Source organism: Patagioenas fasciata, chromosome Z (genome assembly GCF_037038585.1).
Source record: "Patagioenas fasciata isolate bPatFas1 chromosome Z, bPatFas1.hap1, whole genome shotgun sequence".
In the NCBI taxonomy this organism is placed as follows: domain Eukaryota; kingdom Metazoa; phylum Chordata; class Aves; order Columbiformes; family Columbidae; genus Patagioenas; species Patagioenas fasciata.
The window spans coordinates 39,365,381-39,385,302 of NC_092560.1; the positions used below are offsets into that span (position 1 = coordinate 39,365,381).

The 19,922-nt window shown below is 37.4% G+C and overlaps 1 protein-coding gene across 7 annotated transcripts in view; it reads right to left on the reverse strand.

The window, feature by feature from the left end:
* FSD1L (fibronectin type III and SPRY domain containing 1 like) overlaps positions 1–19,922 on the reverse strand; it is a 35,188-nt gene that overhangs the window by 11,702 nt on the left and 3,564 nt on the right. For 4 of the 7 annotated variants that reach the window (XR_011736541.1, XM_071802356.1, XM_071802355.1 and 1 more), the window contains exons 2-10: positions 19,318–19,413; positions 18,281–18,412; positions 14,829–14,930; positions 11,623–11,645; positions 8,627–8,748; positions 5,822–6,031; positions 5,396–5,494; positions 3,569–3,695; positions 1,407–1,439 (exon numbers count right to left, since the gene is read on the reverse strand). Coding sequence is in view for 6 of the 7 variants with exons in the window: in XM_071802356.1 (XP_071658457.1) it covers positions 1,407–1,439; positions 3,569–3,695; positions 5,396–5,494; positions 5,822–6,031; positions 8,627–8,748; positions 11,623–11,645; positions 14,829–14,930; positions 18,281–18,412; positions 19,318–19,413 (944 nt within the window). In the remaining variant the exon portion in view is untranslated. The remainder of the gene's footprint in view (positions 1–1,406; positions 1,440–3,568; positions 3,696–5,395; positions 5,495–5,821; positions 6,032–8,626; positions 8,749–11,622; positions 11,646–14,828; positions 14,931–18,280; positions 18,413–19,317; positions 19,414–19,922) is intronic. The other 3 variants (XM_071802359.1, XM_071802358.1, XM_071802357.1) reach the window with 1 other exon arrangement.

Below are 19,922 nucleotides of genomic sequence, written 5' to 3' on the forward strand. Positions count from 1 at the left end.
AACTGCTGCATTTCTTCTACCATTCACTGACCAGATACTCTCATCTTAGGGTTAAAACTGTTGCCTACAGCACTGCATTAGTCTAAATTTTCTCATCCATCCTAACAAATAAAACAAACATATTCCAAGCCATATGTATACTCTTTTGGAGAAGAAAGGCCAAAGACCAATATCAGAAGTTGTCCATGGAGGGACAGCAAAAGTTATCCAGAGGCTTTAAGAATAAAGTCTAATAAATATGTTACAGATCATTAAGCATTTTATTGCTGTTGTATCTTTCCAACACTTGAAAGCTGCACATTTGATGTTTAAAGCAATTATATTGCAACTTCTCCCAACTATGGAGCTAGCTTCAAATTTTCCTTTTAATGCAGACACCATTACAGATACTCTTAACTTGGAACAAAAGCCTCCTGCAAGAACCAAAGCTCATCTAAATCTCCTGCTAATAAAGGTCAGCCTGAGATGCAAAGTTAAACATGTGACCATGTCCTTCTAGCAAAGCAAAAGCCAGAACTAGGGAAATTCTTTACTGACAGCTACAGAGAGATCAGGCTGTAAGACTCCCAGCTTGTTGAGGAAGTAGCTGTATCTCCAAGACAGTGCTAAAACTTAGCTTGGCAGAAATTGGTACTGTTTGAAACCTACAAGACATTAGAAACCCAGGCATTTGGTTAGGTCACAGAACTTCTAAACCAGTGAAAAATACGAAGAGAACAAAAACAGAAGAAGTAGTAATTTCTCAAACAGGTGCTTTATTAGAAAAAGAATGAAAAAATTAACACTAAAAAACACAGTTGCACAAGGAACAGAAGAATATTTTAGCTGCGTTTACAAATCAGAAAAGACTCATTCGAACAATTGTTCTGCCATGAAGCTTTTTATGTGTGCCATCAGGCTAAACATCATCTTTGAAAGTGTAAAAACACTTATTTCTTTTCCTCTGATGTCCAGCAAGAACTGCAGCAGAACTCCAGAGGCAAAGAGATTTTTGGAATTAAAGAAAAGAAAAAAAATTTGAAGTTCTCAGAAAGGAACTCTTTCCTGCATTTGTAAAAAATTCAGACTGCCGTGAGGTTCCAGAAGGTTAAGTAAGAATCAAAATATCTGTAAATAACAGGAATCTTTGCATCAACACTAAAGAAAGCACTTCCAATCGCTGCATATCAGGCCTCCCATGCACTAGGACACATCCTCCAAAGAAGACTGTTTTTCAGTCACTGGAAAATATATACATAATCTCTATGAATTCAAATTAAACTTCTAACTAATTTTTAAAAGCGTGTGCATACTGTTACTGATAAAGGCTATTAGATTTATTTTTCACTACATCAAGCACAGGGAAGTAGCAAAGACTACCAGAAAAACTAGGTGCTAGATCCTAGGAAAAAAAGGTATATTATCACCTTCTATTGCTCTTCAACAGAGGATTCTGGCCACTGTTGACAGAAATAAGCAGTCATTAAACAACTGTTCTATTACTACAGTAAGTTATCGCCACTTTTAAGACACCACTAAAACTTATTCTACCATGCTTCTGGCACCATATGCCCACAGGGAAGGTATTTGTTCACAAATTATCTTAAGCAGTGCTCTTTATACTGAAAAGCGCATGCTGGAAGTCCATTAATTGTCTTCGAGGCATACAACAACAGCAGACACCACAGTGTATAGTGCCCTTGTTGAAGAGTTGGCCAACCACATCCCAGGCTGCAGGAGCAAGACAACAACCAGGAGACCAAGGCAAGCAACTGTTCCTCTTAATTTGGCACTTGTCAGACTGAACCTGAAGTCCAGTGTCCAGGTCTGGGCTCCTCATGACTATACACTGACATACTAGAGCAAGTCCAGTGAAATGTCAACACCACAATTAAGGGACCGGTGCACAGGAAAACAATCAGGTTTGCTCAGCCTCAAGAAGACAAGAGCTAATTGCTATCTTCAATGACATAACAGGAAGGCACAGAGAAGATCGAGCCAGGCTTGATCAGGGCATACACTGATAGCTGAGGGGCACCTGGTACTCGTTGCACCACAGGAAGTTCCAGTCAGATATCAGGATATCCCTCCCCTCCCATTAAAGTGGTCTGGAATAGAGGCCAGAGGGTTAACACATTCTTCATCCTTGGATATACTCAAGGCTCAGCCGGAGTAGACTGATGTAGTGATGTTCACCCAACCGTATTTATTCAGTGATCCTGAACAGCACACATCCAAGTGCCTAACACTCAACCTACTAAGAATTCTGTTGAAGTTACTTAAGAACTTTTCCTAGATTAAATTAGCTGGTAAATATGTTCAGGGCTGCTACTTTTACAATAATTATATTCCATTATCCATTATCTTTTGCTATCTAGTTTGTTTTATTGGTACCTTTTCCTTACCAATGAGGGTTACGAGATAAAAAATTCAAACATCACCTGTAAGTACCGATTTTATTTAACATTAGCTTTTTCAAAAGGACACAGCAGCCAGCTCTTTTTTATAGTATAAAAGCTGTCTATCCACAAGCACTGACCTGCAACACTACTAAACATACAATTACATCACTGCTTACTGACATTTACCTTATCTACTGTATTGGGCTGGCATGGCAAGGTTTTGGTAGCACGGAGGCTACATGGGTGGCTTCTGTGAGAAGAAGCCAGAAGCTCCCCCTATCAGTGATGGTGGTAGTGCCTGTGATAACATATTTAATAATGGGTAAAAACTGCTACACAAGAGCATCTGGGCAAGAAGAATGAGAATATAGCCACCCTGCAGCCCATGGAGGAACCCACATTGGAACAGGTGGATGTGCCCTGAAGGAATTTGCAGCTTAAGGAGAGCCCACACTGGAGCAGGTTTGCTGGAGCAGTTTGTGGACTGTCTCCCATGGGTGGGGCCTCAAGCTGGAGAAGAAGAAGAACATGAGCAAGAAGGAGCAGCGATATGAACTGACCACAACCCCTGTTCCCCATCCCCCTGCACCACACAGGGGAGTAGGTAGATAAGTTGTGAGTAAAGTGGGGTCTGGGAAGAATGGAGGTGGGGGGGCAGTATTTTAAGATTTGTTCTTATTTCTCATCCTACTCTGACTCTTGATAGACAATAATGTAAATCTTACCAAGTCAAATCTATTTTGCCCATGACAGTAATTGTGAAGTGATCTTCCTGTCTTTATCTCAACCCATGAGCCTTCCATTGTATTTTTCTTCTCACTATCCAGTTGAAGAGGGGAAGCAATAGAGCAGCTTGGCAGGCACCTGGATGCAAGCCAAGGTCCACTCCCACATCTACAATTTATTTTAGTCCCTTGAATGTAAGCCTAATAAGTGTATTTTAAAAAACACTTAAATTCTTTTAAATTATTAAGACACATTTCTAATAGCTTCCACAAACAGGCTCTATATATGTGTGAAGAGGGAGAGAAATGAAAAAAATAACATTTCTTCCAGAGAAAGATTTCAAAGTGAAAATTCCTTTTGTGTCCCACTGTCCTCAAGTGCTTTAAGTCCCCCCGCCCTCTTCTCTTAATTGCCAGACGAGACATCCCAGAATGTAAAGGTTTATGAAGTTAAGGTCTTACCTGCTTTTATTTTCTTTCCCTTTTATTTTTTCTTGGCCTTTGCCTCCTGTAGGATCCCATTCAACATAGGTATCTTCAACTTTCAAGTTCAGATGAGATGACGTACTGTCCAAACTGAACACAAAAGCTGGTCAAGACAAAATGCAAAACAGTGAAATGGTATAACGTTATCTCCCAACAGTGGCTATTCACAAAAAGTTAGAGAAGCACTAGTAAAACTGTACCAGAGCAGTATTTAACTTAATAGAAACATCAGTTTTTTAGTCTGATGCTTGTAGTCAAGGTAAGGAGCTTTTAAATAGAGCCCAAGTATCTACCTTCAGAGTAAAGGTTACTTCAAAGTAAGTTTTTTCATCTTGATAATGCTGCAGTATCAGTAATTTCATTCAGCTAGTGCTTTCTGCTAGCTACAGTCTACTCCATAGATTCTTACAATCCTGAATGTTTTCCATTCTCTGCAGCACTGATTCTCCAACAAGGTGTTTATGATTAATAAGATTTGCAAATTGGAGAAAACTAAATCAAGAGGGTACCACATACAGACAGACATGAACTGTGAAGTCACTTGCAGGTACAAGTACAGTAGAGGATGCGTGCAACTAGAAGAGACTTGGTATTTGCTACAGCCAAGCCCTTCATCCAAGAAAACAAAACTAACACAACATGTCAAGTCCCCTAAAGTTGTTTACTTATGGAGTATTCTGTGTCCTAATACCATCAGATATAGTCTGACTCTGAAAGTATACTTGCGATTTCAAGAGATTAGAGCTCAACGAGTAAGGTATGCACATGTACAAGGATACTGAGTTTCTGTGTGCTGATTATTAAAGAAAGTGAACAAAATGTTCACACAGAAATAACAAAAATAACATGGGAAGCAAGGTAACTGCCCAAACAATCACAATCAGAATTATTTTTCTGGTACTACAATAAGGTATGTAAGTGACTATTAAATGGATACTAGATATCTGACAATGACTGTTGTTTCTGAATATTAGAAGTGTTCTATACAAGTTACCAGAATGCACATCAGCACTTTCAAATTGCACATAGCTTTGCTTTTATGAAGTAACATTCACAACTCAAACTGTGTAATTTAATTATCCAGTTCATATCAGGCATTTTGCCCTTTACATTACAGACCTGGCTATAATTAAAATCTCAGGATCATTATTTCCCCCGTAATAGTTAAGATTTGTGTTCTTTAACAAAACATCACTTCCAAGAAATTTTTCATCTAGTTTATTTACAAAACCATCTTAGGAAGCCACCATCCTCAGACCAACTGATTTCTAACACAGTGACTTAACTTCAGCAATTTAGAGCTGCCTATTTTTTTGAATATTGACCATGGCTAGAATCTACAACTACAAAGTAAAAAAAAGTCCTTTTCAGCACCTTCTGTTTACAGAGAGCTATTACCTGCCACATGTTAAGTATCAATAACCAGACAACTACACACCAACTGTTTAGATGCTCTAAGAGTCCTATCAGTGCTCAGTCAAAACATCCATCTTCTCTTGCTATGTGTTGGCATGATGCAGTGGCACATAATACTGTCAATCTACAGTTCAAAACAACCAGTGTCAATCCCTGTTGGAGAAAGTTACATCACTTCCTTATTTTTAGTGTCTGAATGCTAAAAGGCCAGCTTTGTGCCAATGAGCTTCTCAATCCTTTGCCAAACTGTTTGCTTTGCTTTTCACTTATGACACCTTTCAGCAGGCCCATACAGAAGCAGACTAAACATAAAAGTTCCTATATGAAGGCAAAACAGTAAGAGCAGTGTTCTGACTACATCTAAGGTTAGAGTCTTTCAAATTTTACCTTTGGTTTCCAGAGTCACAGGATCAGAGTATTCCCCTGCCACAGCTTTGTTGCAAGCTTGTACTCTCAGGTTCATGTATTTTGTATCAAATTTCAGTCCTGAAAAGTAAATGTTTAGAAACTTTAGATGAGATTAATTACTGACAAATTTTACAAGACTAAAATCTATTTCATGTAACTGTTCTCCATTTCCCTCAGTCTGCAAAAAGCAAGCTTAAATATCAGTGTGAACTTCACTTAATGCACAACTTTTTACAAAACCTCAAAGTCAAAATAAAAGGCAGAGCCATTATTGTACAAAGCACTCAAGACTAATATGAAACAATGGAAGCTACATTACATACAGGAAAATGGGTATTTTGTATAAGTTCCAAGCATAAAGAGTTTAATAAATATTCTTGGGTCTGAAGTATAAAAAAACTTTACCTGATAACGTATATTCAGTGGCTTTAATATAGTCTATGAGTTCCCAACGTTGTTCATCTTTTACTCGTGGAAGCCCATCAAAGTTGGTTTTCTTGTACTCCAGTATAAAATGATCAACTCTACTGTCTTCTTCAGGCATTCTCCATGCTACTGTTATGCAGTTATCAGCAACCAGACATGCTGCTAGATCTATCTCTGGAGCTTTAGGGACTGCAGAAAGATAAATATACAGTTCAGTTTAAAGAAGTTAATGGACTAAATACTAATTTGTTCTCCTTGGATTTATAGAGCTCAGAAGTTGCCCTTGGCCCAGGAACACTCATTCCTTTTAGAGAATCTATTCCATTAGCAAAGTACATGCCTATCATATTAACTTAAAAAGCATTTTACACAACAAATACACATTAGCTCTAGAGCGAACATTTGCATCACATTTTCTAGATGTTTGTCAATAAGTTCACCTGCTCCCCTTCTGGAAGCAGTAAATATGGCATGCTGGAGTGGACTTAGAATTCTGAACCTACATTTAGAAAAATACTACACAGGAAGAATATTCTAACCTAGCACTACTGAAACCCACCATTTTTCCCTTCACATCCCTGCAGTTGAAGCCAAGCAGGAATTACACTGAAACTAGTGGTATAGATATAAAAAACTTGAGAACAGCAGACTGAAAGCACAAATATTCAAATCTGTACTGGTTTTGGCTGGGACAGAGTTACATTTCTTCACAGAGGTTTGCATGGTGCTATTCTTTGGATTTGTGATTTAAACAGTTTTGATAACAGATGTGTTTTAGTTGTTGCTAAGCAGCATTGAGACCTTTTCTGTTTCTCACACCACCACATCAGCAAGTAGGGTGGGGATGCACAGGAAACTGGGAGAGGATATAGCTGGGATAGCTGACCCAACAGACTAAAGGGATATTCCATACCCTATGACATCACGCTCACCAATACAAGCTGCAGAAAGAAGAAGTGGGGGGGATGTTTGGAGTGATAGCATTTTGTCTTCCCAAGTAACTCTTACATGTGACAGAACTGTGCTTTACTGGAGATGGCTGAACGCCTGCCAGACAATGAGAAGTAGTGAATGAATTCACATGTGCAGCTTTTGCCTTACTTATTAAACTGCCTTTGTCTCAACCTACAAGTTGTCACTTTTACCCTTCTGATTTTCCTCCCCATCCTCCTGCAGCAGGGGGGACTGAGCAAGCAGCTGTGCAGTGCTTACCTGCTTGCCAGAGTTAAACCATGATAAATTTTCAAGTTGTTAATCACACACGTTTCCATCAAATTTCAAAGTCATCCAACAATAATTTCAGAATAACATCAGTAAGATCTCTTCTCAGGCAAAATAAAAATTGAGATGAAGACAAGTATTTCAGAACACAAGCCTGTAAATCTCTTCTTCGACAAAAGATGAGGACAAGTACCCATAAATTTAGCTAACTGCCCCAATTATTTTTGTCATGGTATAATATAAGCTACCAGATGGTCATTCCAAACACATGAGAGACAAAGTCTTCAATCTAATTCTGGCAAGCAGTGTTCAAATGCCTTTGTTACCACATCAAATCTGTTTTCAACTTCCCCTAACAGGACATGAGTATTTCCTGATGTATGGAGTTCTACCAGTGCTCAATGCAATTTCACTTGAAACAGTTTGAACTATCCATATTTGGTCTCATTGACAGCTCAGCACTACAGTAGAAGAAAGCAAGATTGATACAAATTAATACCCAGAGAATTAGTGTTCCTGTTTACAAATCAAAGGCACAAACAATTTAAATTTCTACATATTTGATAAGGAAAATGCATGTATAAGAAGGGCCATACTAAATAGTACCTTCATGTAGATACAAGATTTTGTTCATGCTTGCTATTAGATCTTAACACTCCCATTCCTGTTAAATAGGTGCACTATGATCAGCTTATCTAGCCTGTTCCCTCACCTGTGAAGTACAGAGCAATGATTGCCACCCAGAGTTTAAGACTAAAATGTGAATATCTGCCAAGACACTGCTAGCCAACCATCAAGAATAACATTGGTAATTTACTACACCTGCTACCACATACTGTATCTACAACATGCAAGACAAATGGGTAGAAATGTAAACTGATGCTGCCAAGTCCATAACAGATTTGGATTAGTGACCTAGAGACAAAACAATTTACATCCCTGCCAGCAGTATTATTGTCAATATACTCTTGGTATCAGTCCAGGGCAAAGTGGTTCAAATAGGAAAGCAATATGAATAAAAAGCTGTGAAAGATATATACTGGAATACTGCACTTTCAAACAGAAACAAATAAATGCATCAATACACATTTTGTATTGTGGTAATATCACTGCCCTAGTAGATTAGCCCTCTCTTGCATTTCAGACCCTATCTACACTCTTGTGACATATTAGCTTACAGTTCCATGCATAATACTACTGCAGACAACTAGGACTTTAGAGTATAACTAAACATCAAGCTAGCACGTACAGCCTTGAGAAATTTAAGATAACTTCAGGAAGAGGAACTGACAACTCAAGAAAAAAAAACAGTCTGGAAGACCTATTCTCAATTCTGAGATCAATGCTATTTTCTGAAATGCTATACTATGCAGAAATTAACACAATCAAGCTTGAAAACTCTTTTACCCGTAAGGTATCCATCTTAACATCCAATGAATGAGTTTAGGTACTCTGAAAAATTTGCTTATTAGGGTGCAAGAGGTGTGGTTTTCTTTTGCTTGTTTTTGTAAATATAAGTTACTAATGTAGTAACAAACTAAACTCACTGTGTACAGTTTTTACCTGGCAAAAACTTTACAGCCTGGAGCATGCGCCTTTCCAGAGTGAAGTCCACCATCAAATGAGACATACTATCACTGACCTTTGGTTTCAGAGAAATGCGGAACGCTGAAGCCATTGTGACTCTGAAGTCAAGAAAGCATCATTAGCAAAATGTGTTTTGCATTGGTTAAGTCTTACAGCCATTTTCAAAAACAGCAATCAGATAATCTCTATTGTTAATTTCAAACTGTTATTCAAAATACTGATCAAAGAGCATAAAATTTTTCTAATAGATAACTGTTTACCATTCAACACAGACTCCAAAATAGAAAGTTTTGCTAGTGTGACTGTCTCAAAGAGAATATCGTGCAACATCCTAGTTGTTTTGTATTACTAGGTAAAGCAACTAGAGAAGAGCTTAAAACTTCTTTTACTAGTGAAAAAAACTTAGATAGGAGACAACACAAAACTCATCACTTTACACAAAATCAGGAAGTACGAAAAATCTAAAGCACCACAGAATCAGGATCACGTTTTATATACTTAGAACTATGAAACTTAAAACCTTAGTTTAATACAGTCCAAATACTTTTCTTCTGGGTGAGATCCACTCGTTAGCTCCAACAGGGAACATGTTTTCACTTCTTAAATATTGCTTAGAGATATTTATAAATAGCAGTGAACAAGCTGAATATTCTGATTTCATATCTACCTCTGATCTCATCAGGGGAGGAAGAAATGTTTAGATAGCAGACACCACCTTACTTTGGAAGATCCAAGTATCAGATCAGTCTTACAAGAGACACCAAAGCACAGCTGTCACTTCCAATTTTGAAGTCCTAGCTTAGTATTTATTCTGTATAGTCCTAAGACACTCCTATACTCCATCAACTAGACAGCTAAAAAGAGAGGAGGACAAGTCTCTTGTATAGTTCTGCAACTCTGAAGACAACAGGCCATACAGAATTTGAACAACCTTGATTCAGACCACACAGGTCCTAACTCCTGCTTTAAAAAAAGAGATTTTTAACTAGAAAGTAATATACACACCACAAAAGAACATCAACTGTAAAAACCTTGTATTCAATTTACACCTTAAAGGTGGAACTTTCAAAACACCTAATAGCTCACAGGTAGTGATACGCATTAAGTACTTCACTATTACATATGAGAGATTGTGTGCTAGCTACAAGTACGTTAAAGAACAGCAAAAAAAAACCCAAAAAATTAGGTAGCGAATAAGGAAGAGGAAGTATAAAGTTGAGTATTAAAGATATAAGCATGTCAAGAGTGACAAGCATAACAGTTTGGGGATATAAGACAGTTATGGCAGTGAAATGAACCTCATAAAAGAGATCAATTCATTTCACGCAACAGAGCTGATGTTCTGAAATTCAGTATGGGTTGCCTAGCAGAATCTATTGCCAGCCAGACAGGTAGAGTAAACCTCTTAAGGAATAACAATCCTCTTGTTAGCAGTAAGAGAACACTGAGTAGTCTGCTTCAGAAAGCTTTTTAAATTCTGCTTAGGCACCGATCTTAGAGAACCAGCCACAGTTGACTAAAAAGGATTAGATCACACAGCATTTCAAGAAACTAAAAGAGTAGGATGATGCTTATCACAGATAAAAAGTGTTAAGATTCCTGTCATTGCCACTATCCCTCTGATCTGTTAAGGACACTAAATCGTTACCCTTGTGTGTACACATACACAGGCACATTGCAAAAAGAGTCAGAGGCCACGAATACATTGCAAAGAGCAAGTTTTATTTTAGTTACCTCTCTACTGGGGGGTCTCCCACGCCACATCTGAGCTCCCAGACAGAGGTGACACAAACAGGGATGCAGGCGCTGGTAAATTCAGCCCTGCTGGAAGATCACTGGGCCTGCTGAGCTCGCCTGTATTTCAAAGCTTCAGGCAGGCGCAGCCTCCCACTCTTTCTCACAACAAAGCAGGAATCTCAGACAGTGGTAAGTTGCCTAGAGTTTCTCACAGGCCTATGTTATCTAACACAGAGGTTCTACTCATCAGGCACACATGGTCAGTAAAACAGTGTGATATATGTGCTTTTTCTACAGGTAGGTGCAAGTCACTTGAGTGTATTTACATCCAACTAATCTCCTCACCAAATCTTCCGCTCTATCCCCATACACCTTGGAAAAGATTAATTTTTCTAGCAATTACTTATTTTACACAAAACTTCATAGAATTTTTACAATCAGATCCTTCACTGAAAACCTGTAAACTGAAAGCCAACATATTTGATACATAAAAGCAACATACGCTGGAAACACCTTGTGAGCCATCTTTCAAAATATTAGCATATCACAAGAAGTTTTCTGAGTGAGAAGGTCACACTCTCAGAACGTAGTTATTCTTCCAAATGAAGAAAAATGGTCCTAGCATTTATTTTGAAACAGTAAAACAATAGTTTGAAGACACAGTTCAAAGAAAAACTACCAGAAATAGCAATTTCACTGACATCAGTCAGTGTCACTAGAAATATTTCAACAGCTATAAGACTTTTTACATTCAAAAAGAATATTAGTTAGCAAACGTTAGTAAGTACTTAAAACAAACAATTATATTTTCTCATAATTTAAAGGGACAGAATCAGCTTGACACATTATTAAATTCCAGCCATCAGGTATTAATAATAAACCAGAAGCTTATTAAGTAATTATAGACTGTATTAATGATATACTTATATGTATTTAAATAAAAAATAATAATAATCATCATCATCATAATCATTGCTGCAGGGCTCTACTTCCCTGTGTTAAAAATAGCCCTCTCTTTATTAAGGTATGAAAGGTCACCAGTCTGCAAGGAAAAACACTACAGGAGAAGCATAAAAGATTTTAGTTGTCTTTCAAAAGTCATATTGTCACAACAAACACTTGGGAAAGAGTCAATGAATTTATATATGCTGACTATGACCCTTTCAAAATAAAGGCATTTTTAAGCATTTTAAGATTAATTTCAAGACACAAAAGCGACAGACTTTGTACTGTACCTATCTTTGATCTGTCTGGCAGTCTTGATGCATGTCAGGGAGAAGAGAAAGAAAGTAGTTAGTATTTCCATGCAAATATCAATGGCAGCAGCATGCAAGAAGTGTATGACAAGCTCAGCTGTATTTGTCAGATTTGAAGCTTAAAATGAATTTAACAATTGTATCCAACTACATTTTCCTATAGAGCATGTTAATAGTATAGGTTAGAACTGTAACCTGGGAAAAAAAGATCTCAAAAACCACACCAAACCAATTCCAAATTACTCAAGTTTCCAGGTGTGACTTTGTCTCTTCTAATTTCTCTTAATCAGTTAAGTTACTCTCCACAACATTTTAAAAGCTACATGACCAAGTCAGTAATACCACAGTATTTTCTGTGATACTGTAGAGTGCTTATTAGTGGCACATAACTATACCCAACTTGTTTGGCTATACGTAATAGTATGTATACTCTGACACAGAAGAAAAAAATACGACTTGCTTTAACTTTTCCTCTGAAAGTCATTGTACTATTCCAGCAAACCTTCCTAAAAGGCTCTCTCCATGCGTCCCTGCTCAAAAACACAGAATGTAGTTTTTCACAGAATTTAAATGACACCACAGAAGCAGATGCAAAAGTGGTGATGGCATATTTCAAAGATAAACATTAACTGGCATTTGGAAAGACAAAATCTCTGTCCTTCACCAAGAGGAACTGCAAACCTAAGACAAAATCTTATTGAAGCAGAGATGGCTTAGTTAGGTGTGTTGAATCTATGTTTGGAGTTCATGTTCCTACTTGATCTAGTTGCTATTCAGCTGAACTATTCTCCCTTCCAAAGAGGAGACAAGAAACATTAGGCAACTTCTCAGTTTAAAATCAAACTGAAATGGAGGACTTCCAGTTTTTTCATTGAACACACTGCACACTCAATGGATAGGGGTGAACACACACTCACCACCAATATATCACAGTTGTCCCTGCTGTAAAACCAATTTTGTATTCACAAAGTAGGAAGTGAAAAAAGTGTTTCGAAATAATTTAGCCTAAGACATAGCTTTGTTTTACCTCAAACCAAAGTTACTGCAAAAACTACTGACTGATTTTCCTACATGTAGAGGAAACTGTAGTTTTCTACAACTGTAGAGGAAAAAGAGCTACTGAAAAACAAGAGCCTTCTTCATAACCTCTACATCTTGCAGAACATGTGGTACCCAGCACTCAATGAACAGTCTTCTGCAAGACCGTCCTGGACTAACTCATTTGAATTTAGCTTGTTTCCAGGCTACTACCAAAGAAGGATATCAGCCCATCCCAGATGAGCTGTCTAGCAGTGTCAAATCACATCCTATTTAACCACTGAACCCTCTTGTGTGCTGGCACTCATGTTCTTTTGACTTCCAGGTAAGCCAGTTTAGCGAATAAAGCCACCAAAAATCTAATATTGAAAAAACGTATTAAAAAAAAAAAAATCACAGAACACAAGGTTGGGAACACAAAGATTATCTGGTCCAACCTTTCTTGGCAAAAGCACAGCCTAGAAAAGATGGCACAGCACCCTGTCCAGCTGAATCTGAAAAGTGTTCAATGCTGGTGAACACACCACTTCCCTGGGGAGATGATTCCAATAGCTGATTGTTCTCACCATGAACAATTTCTCTCTTAAGTCCAATTGGAATCTCCACAGGAGTAACTCATTACTCCAATAATCTTAGTTTAGTGTTATGCTAGTTTCTCCTGAACTGATTTACTAGAGGATCCAAAGAAAACCTGTGACAATAAGAGACAGTCAGAGCTGGAGCTGCCCCTTCAGGAATGCTTGGTATTCTTAGTAGGAGAGCAGTAGATTTAGCTAGCGAATAGCCAAGGCAATATGCCTTAAATGCCATACCCAAAGGCACATTTACAAGTGCAAGCTACTGTAATACAAATTTCAAATCCTGGATATTAGAGTTCACTGAATTGGATTTCAGTGTCTTAAGGCTCAGACGCCAAATTTAGAGAGACTTTCTCCCCAGAAAACACTCAAATAACTTTCCTTAGTATATTTAATTTAAAAAAGCACTAGAGATATCTGAAAAGGAACAACTTGCAATTAATTCAAAGCAACATTCTGCATAATGCTCAAGAGCTATCTTCATTTTTACATATCACTATGGCAAGACAGAAGGGACAACTCAAACTGAAATGCTAAGAAAAATACTCTGTTTAGTAACTGTCACTGTTCAAGAAAAAGAAGTCAAAGTTGACACTCTGGAAGCACAACAGCACACGAACATGATGCAAAAGGTGTAACTGGCAGAGTAAAATGGTTTTTCTGCTTGCTCTTTGTGGAATATATGTGGAATATGTATATGTGGAATACTTTGTGTCCTTGTTCCTGTTAAAATGCAGAAAGGCAAAAGCAATCAGGTCTTGGATTTGGTGTGGCTGACCCCACTACTAACATGAGGATAACAGCAAGCCTAGTATACTGAGTCTGTGTATATGTAGAACTGTTTTATTAATTTGTAAGCATATTCTCCCAGTTAGATACATGTCACCTTATTTGCAAGTCTGCTGTAATAAAGTACATATTATTTGTATTGGAATCATAATGTGAGGTCCAAATCAGGCACTTGCCTACACAATATACAAATCTATTAGAAGGTTTTGGGGAATAGAGGAAGAGTTGCCCTGAATTCAGTTTCACAGGATGTTTCAGGAGAGCTTTAGAGTTCAGGGTTGCAAACTAAAGTTTGCACTAAGTTCTGCAAAAGAAACACCTTGTCATCCACAGATGGCTACAGCTAGAATATAGAGACTCTCTGCAGGTATATTCTAATACTACTGGCCAACTGATGGGTCACTTGCCACAGCTTTGAGCAATGGCCATCACACATTTTGTAAGTGTTGGTTCAGTTTTACAGAGATTTATTTACCCTCACTTTCTGGGCTCACTTAGCTAGCATCAGTGCAGATTTGTTTAACACAGACAGCTGTCCAGGAGAAGGCATTCCTTTCCCTCCCCTCTCACTCTAAATAAGAAAAACTTATTTTATTAGAGATTGCATAAGAATTCAAGACTGTAGTGTTTGACTTGGCCTCCTCAACAGAGCATTAACTGTATTTTTACATGCCTCTCCAGTATTTCTGCTAAGTTTGCAGGGTCCAGTACAGTAATGCAAAGGGTATTTCCAGCTGAGACAAATACCAACACCTGCCTTACGCACAACATGTTTTCTACCTTCAAGAATTCCTCAGGGTCCTTTATGTCCAGTGACTGCACAGCAAGTTCCAGCAGCTCTTCAGAACTTTCTAGGGCATCATTACACTGGCTAAGCTGATCCTGAAGTAAAAACAAAGAATAATTTGATGTATTCACATTTTAAAGAGTGGTTTATAAACCAGCAGTACTTGAACCTTGTGATTTTGTTATCCATTTTTAACAACTTGTTACCTTATCTAATGAAGGCTACTACCTCTGTCACATCATGATAAGTAGAACTTCACTGTGCTTGGAAAGTGTACAGAGATACATGGCATATCCTATAAATCCAAAAGAAGGAAAAGTCAGACAGGAGATGAAGTCTGACTTAAAAACCAGATTTCATTTTAAGACCTGGTTCTCCCAACATCAGGATTTCAGAAGCAAAGAAATGCTTACCTCTGTGTGCACTACAATTTCTATTTACAGACCTGCACTTCAATGAACTGATATTGTTTAATGTAGCAGTAGCCTTGAAAAAAACAATTATTTTATTCCCAACCAGCTCTAAAATTTTCACAAGACAATCCTGAAAATCAATATTGCTGCATAACAAATGGGTATAGTAGAGGAAGGGGAACAGAGGAAGAAGGGCAGAAATTTCTTTCAGATTACCTAAAACTCTGTCATTAGTAAACTACCATTTCCAGCATGTAAAACAGACCACAGAGAACTTCCAGTATTACATACTATGGATACACCCCTAGAAAGACCAGTTTTGACTACACTGAAGGATCCTAAACATACTGTAGATTAAACAATATGCACATTTCAAACCTGACAGCAGTTTTTGCAGTGCCATTCAAACTACAGCTGTTTTTCTACTCATGTGAAATTTACTGTAATATCTCAGAACAAGCCAAGAGCAAGTAATTATTTTTTCTTTAAGCACTTCAGGAAAGAGAGCTTGCTCCAAAGCAGTCACTGTCTCAAATGCAACCAACAGTTGCATCAATTTTCAGACCAGACCACTCTCAAGCACTTCAAAAGTGTAACTAGTTTTGGCAAGTGTGGCAAGTTGACTTGGGCCAGTTACTTCTTGGATTTACTGATAAGAATAAAACAGCAGTAAGGGAACAGTCCAACAGCTAGAAGTTTGTACGCAGTTTTCTGAAGTATGCCCTTAATGCAAGCTGGCATTCATCTAAAACAGCTGCTCTCCTCTTTGAGTGATATCCAGCACTCACAAACTCAGATATACAATGATACTGTCAAAACATCCCAGGCAAACACCTCAAAAGAGAAAAGTAAATGGCCAGAGGCATTTTTAAACAGCTTTGCAGAAATGGCATGGTAACTGAATGCTTACATTAGCATCTCACTGAGAAGCATTAACATTTGGAAGTTGAAAAGAAATACTTCAGTGTCATTAAAATATACTGCCCCAAAAATGTAGCAATGTATTTTTCAAAGCAAGAGTTTAAGGAGAATTTCTAATTTTCAGCCTTAACTTCCAAAGAAATTATTTGGGAGGAATCAGTCTAAAAATTAAATCCTCAGCCTTTTCACTCATTATGTAGCCCCAGTATTTTAAGTTAAAACTTATTCTCAACAAGGACATCTAGTCAACTACAAAAGGCTAATTACAGTACAAACACTTCAAGAGGATAATAAATTAAGCAAGTAAATTCCTTTAACAGGATGTTTATACCTCACTGAAGTTCCTTATTTCCTTCATACAAAGTTAATTTCCAGTTCCAGTAAAAAATAACAGCTTGGACTAATACATTCAATGCAACAGTTTTCATCTTTTAGTTTGGTTTGGTAGATTGAGTGTTACGAAAAGCACGCCTGCAGTGCCTCAGTTACAGAGGAACCTTAGTCTGTCATCAAGTAAAGAGAATGTCCTTGGGCCTATGACTAGAGAGCAGCCTCAACCAAAAGATAATTAGGGCACTTAATATCTGTGTCAGTGATCTGTAACTTCCACTTGGTTTCATCTTCTTCTGACCAAGCAGCAACTCAGTTGTTCAACACAGACACCAGGCAACAATTCTTGATAGAGCCGTACCACTCAAACAAACTTTCAGAAGAACTCGGTTCAACAACACCCAAGCTTGATCAAATCAGATTAATTATCAGAAAATTAACAGATAGTAACAGAATTAAAAGAAAACTTAAATGTTCAAGTCAAACTGCCAGATGAGTAACTATCAAACCATTTTTCAGCTATAGAATCATTACTTGCAAGATTCAGTTTACTTTTTCTTCACTAGAAGATAGAATAATTGATAGATGCCACAGCTGAATTTCTTCTGTGAGCTGGTCATTTAGAAGCACTTTCTTTAAGCATTTAAGCCCTCAGTGTCCCTGGATGTGGGTAAACCTCTGTCTGTTGAGAAGCTTCAGAAGGACTTAAGACGGACATCTGGGGAAAAAAGATTAAACTGGAGATAGAAGAGTGCACATACGTGTTTAACTTAAGTTGTGCACCCAGAAGTTCTGGAATATTTTACACTCAGTCTTTAAGTATGAACATAAAACAGTCCTTAAAGAAGTCTGTGGGATTTGTTTCCAGACACTGCTCCTAGAACTTCTTTAAGCTGACTAGACATGAGGTGAAGTTTTTCAGAAACAAACATCTTCCTTACTGCTTTGCATAAGCAAGAAGAACTAGACAGAAGAATGTTGCAACTAGGATCATATAAAGAAAATAGCTGGAGAAAGAGCTTCTGCTTAAAAGATTTAACTGTCCTTTGGTCCCACACAACCTGTCTTTCTGAAAGCTAGAGAAAACTTGATACAGGCTACTGGAAAAACAGACTTTATACAGAAAGGTATGTTTGTTTCTATTTTTCTGAAACTGATTGGAAAGATTCGCTGGCATGAAATTGTACAACTACAAACCGGTGAAGTTCATGTAGTAGGTTTAGTAGCAGGCTCCACAGTAACCTGTGCCCAAGCAATTCCCACATGTCTTCTAGTGTGCATATACAATTTGCTTGATATTAACAGGTGAAGGATGGTCAGCTCTGTCAATAGGAGACTAGCCTCTGTGCTTAGGATACCTGGTATCATTCTTGACTCCAAATTCAAACCTGAGCAAATCACTTAGGCATGTTTACAGGATCAAATGCTCATATTCCAAACTGGAGAAAGAAACCAGTTTCAGTCCAGAAGATATTCACAAGTTTGAAGGCAGTAAACATATCCAAATCTTGCTCCTATGCAGCCACTTGCCACCTGTAAGTTCTACAGATAATATCACTTTCTTTTTACATAACAAGGTTGAGAGCATAAATATGCTAGAGACTATAAAGTACCCTAGAAGAAGGGAGCAGGAATACTTATATCAAATAACACATTTACCTTGCACTTTCTGCATTTCTTGCAACACTATCAAAATCATACTTTCAGCTGAGATTTAAAATAGCAGTTTAAAATTGTTTCCACTTAGCTGCAAAAATTTACAGAAGTAGTTACACAGTTACCTGTAGGGTTTGAATTTTAGAAGCCTCTTCTTGCTGAATAGTGTTGGTCATACTCCCCTTCATCTCATCCAAAACAGAATACAGACCGTCAAATTCTTCATCCAGCTCGCTGATTGCATTAGAAGAGTTTATCTAAGACAAGAATTGAAATTGCTGCAATTTGTACTGGAGAAAATGCAGACTAGTCTCTTAGACTGAAAATCACATTGTTTGTCAAAACATACTTTACTATGACTATTATATTCTTTGTTACTGTTCCTCATCTTATCAAGGGAGGAAAAAAAAAAGAATGGTGGGCACCTCCTAAGCAGATTTCACATCAGGAGCCTGAAGACTGAAATCCACGAAAATTCCATTATATTCAAACTTGTTCCCTCTCAAAATTATATATGGATTGCTAGATGTTTATAAGGAGATAGTTATCCAGCTCCATATAAAATTTGTTTCATTTGATATCAAAAACTGCACTCAAAAAGCCAGCTTAAACATCTGCTAGGTAACTTCCATTTCTGCAGTTAAGTTAGCTTAGCTTTAACCCATAACAAACAACTTAAGGCTTATTGATGGGCTAAAGGATCATAAACCTCATCCTGGTGTAGGTGCTCTAAAAAAACAGGTCTAACATAAGCTTCACAATTTACAACTACCAAAAAAAGAAAGAGCAAAACATTTTCTCTCAAGTATCAGAAATGGTATCATTTTTCAGTCTGTCAAGCAGACTAAAAATCTAAAAAAGAGACTACTTCCAACTAACAGGCGTTTGAGATCTGGCATCAAAATCCAGATTCTCTCATCCATACAAATTAAATCCTACAACAGCTTTTGGCACGAAAAGCAAGAACATCATACCTTTCAATTAGAGACAAACTCAAAAATAAAATGCTTTTCTATCTGGTTCCAACATGATAATACATTTTAAACTGGATTCTTATAGCCCATCCCTTATATACTAACCAAACAGTGCAAAACTGACAAAACTGGAAAGCTGTTCCCCTCCCAGCTACAACCTATGAGTCTTAATATATATATATATATACCTGAACATTTTCTATTGTATGGTTCAGCATGTCAATGAAGTTGTGAATTTCATCATTTTTGTTCGCAAGAGTAGAGACAATCCTCTGCAGGGTCTCCTAGAATTACAAAAAGAAGTGACAGAAGTTGTAAAAGAACCTTTTAACTTTTTTGAACTATCACCATTTCAACATACATAGAAACTCATTGCACACATTCCAGTTGTGGTGAATTCAGCTCTTACTCAGATGGGATCAGGAAATACATTATGGTAGAAAAGAGACGATCAAAGGTCTAAGAAGCATTCCAGCAAACTAAAAATCTCCAGTTATTTGTTTAAGCGAAATAAAAATGATATGTGATACACCACCATTTCACATGCTTTGCTACCAATGTTACTACAACTCCCATGTCATCTAAACCAGACTACCTACTGGCATCACACTCTGCCATATATAATTCTCCAGATGAGAAAGTTAGTGCCTGTGCAACCAAATAGAGAATCAATTTTAAAAAAAAAAAAAAAGGTAAAAATTAACACAGAAGAAAAACTATTATTCTCTATTGCCAAAAGAAGCTCACGTTAAATAGTTAATCTGACTTTTTTCTATATACAGAATAAATCTGT